This window comes from Alligator sinensis, unplaced genomic scaffold (genome assembly GCF_000455745.1).
Source record: "Alligator sinensis unplaced genomic scaffold, ASM45574v1 scaffold614_1, whole genome shotgun sequence".
In the NCBI taxonomy this organism is placed as follows: domain Eukaryota; kingdom Metazoa; phylum Chordata; order Crocodylia; family Alligatoridae; genus Alligator; species Alligator sinensis.
Genome location: NW_005842294.1, coordinates 42,998 through 50,511, shown reverse-complemented (window position 1 = coordinate 50,511; position 7,514 = coordinate 42,998). Strand labels below are relative to the sequence as shown.

General features: G+C 41.5%; 1 protein-coding gene across 1 annotated transcript in view; it reads right to left on the bottom strand.

Annotated features, from left to right (window-relative positions):
- Positions 1–7,514, bottom strand: part of WDR17 (WD repeat domain 17) — a 70,526-nt gene that overhangs the window by 22,031 nt on the left and 40,981 nt on the right. The window contains exons 17-20 of the mRNA XM_025209550.1: positions 5,816–5,941; positions 3,117–3,272; positions 2,367–2,431; positions 1,834–1,966 (exon numbers count right to left, since the gene is read on the bottom strand). Coding sequence (XP_025065335.1) covers positions 1,834–1,966; positions 2,367–2,431; positions 3,117–3,272; positions 5,816–5,941 — 480 coding nt within the window. The remainder of the gene's footprint in view (positions 1–1,833; positions 1,967–2,366; positions 2,432–3,116; positions 3,273–5,815; positions 5,942–7,514) is intronic.

The following is a 7,514-nucleotide window of genomic DNA, read 5'->3' as shown; positions in this document are numbered from 1 at the left end:
CCCTGTCTGGGGTCTGTGGAACCAAGCATTCATTCCTGCCTGTGGCAGGGGGTCAGGCTAGATGATCTGTTCAGGTCACTCCTGACCCTAGCTACTATGAAACTATGAAATCAGAACAATTATTTTACCTTATTCCTGCATCTCAGCCCTAAGCTCGAGGAATAGTTTCCACTTCTGTCCAAACCAGTCTTCTCCCAACCCCTCAACTTGGATTGCCCAGCTAAGCCACTGAAGGACTAAAACACTTAAAACACTCAGGGATGCCTCCACTGACATTCCTAAACCAATAATGAATCGGGGATACCCCCTTCAAATATACTCTAAATCTTCTACTTCTGCCACTGTCAGAGATAGTGTAAGAACGTGCTCAGCCTGAGACCCAGCTACATGTAGACAGCAGTTAAGAGTGTGCCTGGCTGGAAGGCTGGCAGTGCCTGCAACTTATGGGCAGGGGTCCTTGTTTTCTCTGTTTAAAAATTGCAAATTCTCTGATAAAAACCACACATTCTCTGATAAGAGCCCCAAAATCCACAATTAAAATGAAACGCCATTATATACATATATAGGTATCAATTGAACACAATGTTTTATTGCAATTTTTATAATTTTAAAGCCATTTGGAAACCTACCAGTGCCTCAATCACTAGCATAAAATAAATTCCAAGTGCCTATAAATTTTGGTATTTGATTTTGAGTTTTTTATCATGGGAAATCAGAGCTCTCCCTGCCCGCCTTGCTCATAAAGATGCAGGTCCAGGCCCCTCATTCCCAAACCACAGCCCCCAGCCCTGCTGGTGCCCCTCACTTCCCTACCAGAGCTCCCTGGCCCTGCTGGCTGAAGAAGAGTATTTCTACACATGATTATACCGCAGCACCAGGCTCTTTTAATAGCGCCTGACACTGTGATGCATACATTTGTATAAACATAGAAATGTGCGTGAGCACTGAGAAAATGGCAGAGGTGCACTTTTGAACAAAAATACATCAAAGGTATTTTAGTTCAAAAATGCACCGCCGCCATTTTCTCAGTGCTGACACACAATTCACTGTCTATATAAATGCATGCAACGTAGTACTGGGTGCATCAGCTTGTGTGCTCCACAGACTCAATTAATTGAGTGCTCCAACGTGCTGGATTTCCAGCACGTCAGAGGAAACAAATGTATGCGTATAAGTACCCTCTGTGGCTAAACCTTGCTCGGTGTATTTATAAATGTAAACTCATCAAAAGCAATGGAAACCACTTCTGGGTCCGCAGCGGAGGCTTGGCGATCAGCTGCGAGGGGACCCCACGTGCCCCCCCAGACCCAGGAGGCACTAGTCACTGAGCCGGGAAGCGAGGGTGGGGGGTCACCCGCACGCTCCGCGGCAGATCCAAAACTGGACCAAAAATGCTTCTGGTTCACGTCCGGGTCTGCTGTCGAGTGGACTGGGGACGCCTCCGTGCTCCTGTGGGATACTCCATCTGCCCCAGCATCTCAGTGTTCACAAACCACCTGGTACCTTGAGGTATGTAGAAAAAACATTTAAAGTTTTGTCTATGTCCAAATCATCAAATCTCTCTGAATCGATTCAGAGGGTTCCGATTCAATTCAGAGAGATTAAAGGGTCTCCTGATTTGATTTGGATTTGGAGATTCGGTCGCCGAATCTCCACTGAATCGAATCAGCAACCAAAGCTTCACACAGCCCTACTGAGTATACAAGCAAAATCTGCAATGTGTATTGGAATTTTTCTTCTTGACCACCTAACAGAACATATATCCAAGAAGTCAGTCAATATTTACTTTTTCCAAATGCATTTTACTCACTAACTCAAGATAATGTGGAATACCTGTGCAACAAGCAGAGCCTCTTTAAGTTGGCCTCTTGAAGTAAAAAAAGTGACTAGTTTCTTCACGTCGCCAGTAGCTATGCAGTATGGGATGACATCATCATTTTCTTCCTGAATTAACTGGTCAGATCTCCTAATTAAAATGAAAAGTGACCTGGATACTTAATGTTAACTTTTTATAGCACAACAGTAGAACAAGAAGCATTATATGAAGTTCATTAAAGCACTTTTGTCTTACCAGATTCCAAGTGACTTGTAACTTAGCTAAGATTCTTTCATAAAAAGAAATAAAAGATCTCCAGCTCAACCCTCTAAATTAATGAATAATGTTGTTTTAAAATGTTCAGGCTTTCTACACACGTAATCTCTATTGAACTGCTTGCCAGTTCTACCACAATGGCTAATGGACAATAAAAGCAACACCAGGGGAATGCTGTAACAGACACCACTGCAGTTTACTTTCCTAGCACTTATACTTGTTTTGTTCCTTCTTTGTGCCTATGCTACAAGTGAAATTGTGTTTTCTGCCTTACCTTTGCATTAGCTTCTTCCAGTATTTCATAGACACACCTGGTGCAACTGAGAGTGCTTTGTCCCACTAAAACACAAGAGCGAGACATTTTGCCAAAATGTTTTCCATTTAGAAACAAAATTGTTACTTGTGAACTGAACACATGCGAGCTGATATAATCAAGGACTAGAACTATGGATGTATTTATGTGACCGAATGTCACATTAGGGTTCCACATTTGTTGCCTCCTGGGATCAGAATTACTGATAGAACCACACTTTCAATTCAAGCTTATGGACCAAATGAAGAATGAGAATTTCTGGGTTACTGAGTAAATCAGTCCTGAAATAAATTTCCTAAAGGAGATTATATAGATATACAGATATGAACAATGGTGTGTTTGTATATAGCTATACAGACAGATAGCTATATATACACGAACTCTGTGTGTGTGCGTGCGTGCGCATGCACGCGCGCGCGCACACACACACACACACACACACACACACACACTTATTAATGCCATCTCTACCACAATGTTGATGAAATGAAAACATACTATTGTTTTCCAGTTTATTTCTTTCTCCATGGAACATTTTCAGTTATTGTATTTGCTTTTAAGTTTGTTTCTTATTGCTTCCAAAGGTATAAACTGTTTGCTATATTATGTCTGTCTGTCTGTAAAAGCATGTATACAATTAGCTTGATTTTGAGCAAGTACTGTCTTCTACTAGTCTTACTAATGATTCAAGTTACCAATTATGTATCTCACCTCTCCAAGTTCCACCATAAGTTCACAGTATCTCTGAATTTGCCCTAATCTTAAATGTATTTCTGCTGCTTCCTTCAGCCTCTCGTCCTTGCTCGGTGCACCAATACCACCTCCGAATTTGGACATCTTTACAGTTGTTAGTTCTTGTGCTTTGGACTGGCAAACAAACAAACAAAAAAAGACAGACAGATAAGCATTACAACCCAATATTTCAATGATAATAGCAAAGCTGTCATTGAAAAAAACATGAGCAACACCAGCAACTGATGAGCAACACCAGAATGTGCTTCCTGCCCACTTAGGAAACAAACGCTGGATGAATTAAACTCTGTTAACATGCTAAGACTATCTTCATAACTATAACAGATGCGGTTTTTTTTAAAGGAAAAGTTTAGGATCTTGGAGAATTTAATTACCTTTTCCCCATTAAAAAAAACAAACAAAAAACCCCAAAAAACTTACCACATGCTCTATGTTGCATGCTCTATGGTCATTTTTTTCCTTTAAAAGTTACCTGTTTTGATTATGAGTAGTAGGATTGGAGTGTTGTTGTGGATGCAAGCTAAGAGAGAAGAGGTTATCAGGAGCCCTAGTGAAAACAATAGACATGCAGCAGAATAGGCAATCTAGTTAGTACAGTAAAATAGATCACAGCACCTCTGGTGTCCCAGCTGTGGAGGGGCACAGGCTGCATGTGCAAATTAAAGCTGGATAGAAACCAGCTATAAAGTTATTACACATTTCCCAGCAATAACCTTATAGCTGGTTGGCCATCTTTAAGGCGTCATAGTTAGTTTGCATGGGTAGCCAGTCTAAAGTAATTGTGCAACAGGTGTAATGTGTAGAGGGGGGCCAAGGTTATGAATTTTTATTCTAAGCATGTCTTCTGGAGTTGTTTTGTAAATTCTCTTTCAGTATAAGGACTGTGATTCTGAAGAGGGAATAGTTGTTCTGTGAAACGTGAGCTCCTATTGGTGCTTGTGTGCCTCTGTCCTTCATGTTTTTTTCTTTGAGAGTTCATTCTGGTGCATAGTTCTTCTCTGCTATTTAGTTCAGCCTGTTTCTGCCTCTTCCCTAGGTGGGAGGGATGGCACTTGATGCCTGAAAGCTTGTCAAGTAGCTCACTCCAATATACCGTTGGTCCAATACAAGATACAATATAAGATACATCAAAAATATTTTGATTGTACTGTTCAAGAATATATTAAATTAAAATAATGTAGTGATAAAAGTTTGACCCTGATGAGCTATTAAAAGACAAATATTTTTGTTTGCTGCTTCAGCAACATGATAGCAGAGTCAATCACTTTGCACATTCAAAACTATACTTAGGCTTAAATTCTATTTGACCTATATGGCATCTCAGTGGAATAGAATTGTAGTAGGATCACGGCCACACAGGTGGTCATGGATGCCCCCTGGTGGCCATGCGGCTCCTGCCCAGTTTAGGCTCTAATGTAGCCATCCCTTGATCACTTGCCTGATATGCCTTGTTCTTACTGGATGCTGTGTAAGGAAGACTGCCCGTGGGTTTCAGAGTGAGCCTGAGTCCATACAAACCACCACTGGGCCTCTCCTGGACCCCCTTAGTCACAGCTCCACCTTCAAGCTAAATAGGCCCTCTCAACCCATCCATGCCCCTGCCGGGCATCTGTAGCTTTAAGAACTCATTGTGTGGCTCCGTCCTCCCCTATATCATGCCCTATGCCTTACGGGTGTTACCATTCAAAGATGTTTCTTGATGTTCATTCTACTCAGACCCTCAATACTTTCATCCCCTTTCTCTGGACTCTCGCACTCTCTGGTCACCAGCAGCCTGCCTCTGGGCTCTAATAGTGTAATGACATCCAATAGTGTAATGACTTATGGAGTAGTTACACACTCAGATTCTTGATTTCACTTGGTCTTGTTCCTCCTGATTAACTCATTAGGAGACAAATGAGAGTCCAGGGAAATGCAGAAAAAATAATTTTTCACAGGAAAAAAAAGAGAGAAGGATAAGTATTACATATTTTAAAATAGCAAGAGGCCCAGTTAGATCATAGCCCCACTGTAGTTGTTCACCACATAGTACAGAATCAAATACAGTTCCTGCCCCATGTAAGTAAAACTGTCTAATGAATAAAGGACAAAATAAGTTAATTTAACACAAATCAGAAGCCTCTCCTGAACATTTACATAGCTGTGACCTGTTGGGAATTTCACCTGTATTGTATCTTAAGGACTTGAAAAAATACTGTGTTCTAAGTTTACAGACAGGTTTGGCAAGGCGGGGCAGGATTCTAGGGGAAGATGTGGAAGAAAGTATGCATTTGCTCAAGTGGAGACAGGAAAATAGGCCACCTGTCATTGGTAGACTGAAGAGTACGGCAATCTGGTAAAATCTAGGAGTGGAAAAATAGAAGGGCCAGGTTGAAAAAAACCTTAAAGCATAAGGAATAAAACAAAAAGGCCAGTGAATGATTTGTGACCCTGACAAGAATGCAGTATGTCTGCAGGAAGTAAAAGGGCCTGTCAATAATATACGCATCATTCATATGGCAGGTTCTCATACACAAGCCATTGCAAAAGCAAGAAATAGCTCTCTTCTAATCTGGGTCTCCTATTCACAGTAAAGCAGCAGGATTTTATATTTTTTTATGACTGAAACATAAAACTACAGATTAACAAGTTTCACATGGCCTGCAAGCTTTACTTACCATTTTAAATCTGACCAGATGTTTCATATGCATAATCCCTTTGCAGTAGTTTTGTGGAAGCAAACTATCATCCTGTCCTTTTATTACAGCAACTAGGTCCCACAAATTTTTGCTGCCTCCTGGAGGCTGAAATCATTAAACAAAATGTGGAAGAGATATTAAAATGAAACTTTCAAAGGATTTAAAACACAATTTTAGTCCATTCAAAAGGTAAACAATTTCCGAGGATGTCAGGATAAAAGAAACATATGATGATCTGAATAAGAATAATGAGTGTGGATCAGATTTTGTACCAGTTAACACACAGAATACAATATAGGTAAACATGCATGTATATACCATGTGTGGGGAGAAGATATTTGTGAAAACAGCTCTATCCTACAAAGCATGGCATCATACATGAATGATCAACTGGCATGAGTTTGGAATGATTGTATTACCCATAAATGACAAAGAAAATTATGCCTGTTAACTGAAATGAGTGACTTTTTAAAATAACCACACATCATGCATTTATAATGAAAATCTATTTTGGAAATGTTTTCATGAAATGAAAAAACTGTTTAGCTAGACTAGTATTTGCATACCCCCCTTGTAAATGTGCATGTCTCAGTCATCACAGACAAATCCCAACTTCCCTTTTGGTGGGTTAGTAGCACTTACGCAGATTTTTCCCTACCTGAGTAACTTACTCTGCCTTTCTGATCGCTCAGAAGGGACCTGGCCTGGTCACTTACACTTTGTTATGATTCTGTTCTGCCTAGGAAGGCATGCAACTCTGAGTAAGTCTTGGAAACGTTAGCTGCAGATAAACTACCACTAGAAATTGATATCCGGAAAGTTGGAGAAGCAAGAAGGCTCTCTCACCTTATAGTCCAACAGTTTAGTGTATAGGGTACATGCTCAGGGAGTGGAAGAGCCAAATTCTAGACATTTCCGTCAGCCAGAGGGGAGCTTCAATCTACACCTCCCAGCAAGATGCTCTATCCAGCAGAGCCACCAGCACTCTCTGCCCTTCCTGTTGAAGCTACCCCAGGCAGGGAGAATATGAGCTCAGGCTGGCTTCAACAATCAAGGACAATAAAAAGTCCTTCTTCAGCTATATAGCAAGCAAAAGGAAAGCTCAGAGCAACATAGGGCCCCTCCAGGACAAATCAGGACAGTTGGTGGTTGACGCGGGGAAAAAAGCAGAGCTCTTCAATGAGTTCTTCGCTTCAATATTTCTATGTACTGACAAAGCCAATTCCCCCACCTCGATCATTGATGGATGTCCACATGACACCAGTCCACCTACGGTTAGTTCTGAAATAGTTAAGGAGCTCCTGGATGAGCTGGATGGGTACAAGTCAGCAGGCCCGGATGACCTCCATCCACGGCTGCTGAAAGAATTGGCCAGTGTCATAGCTGAGCCGCTGGCACAGCTGTTTGAGCGCTTGTGGTGCTCCGGCCAGGTCCCTGAGGACTGGAGAAGGGCCAATGTGGTGCCTATTTTCAAGAAAGGGAGAAGGGATGAGCCGGGCAACTTTAGACCAGTCAGTCTTACCTCTATTCCTGGGAAAATGCTAGAGAAAATAATCAAAGAACACATTTGTGAAGGCCCAGCAGGGGAAACGATGCTGAGGGGAAACCAGCACGGGTTTGTCACATGTAGATCCTGCCTGACAAACCTTGTAGCCTTCTATGACCAGGTCACACACTG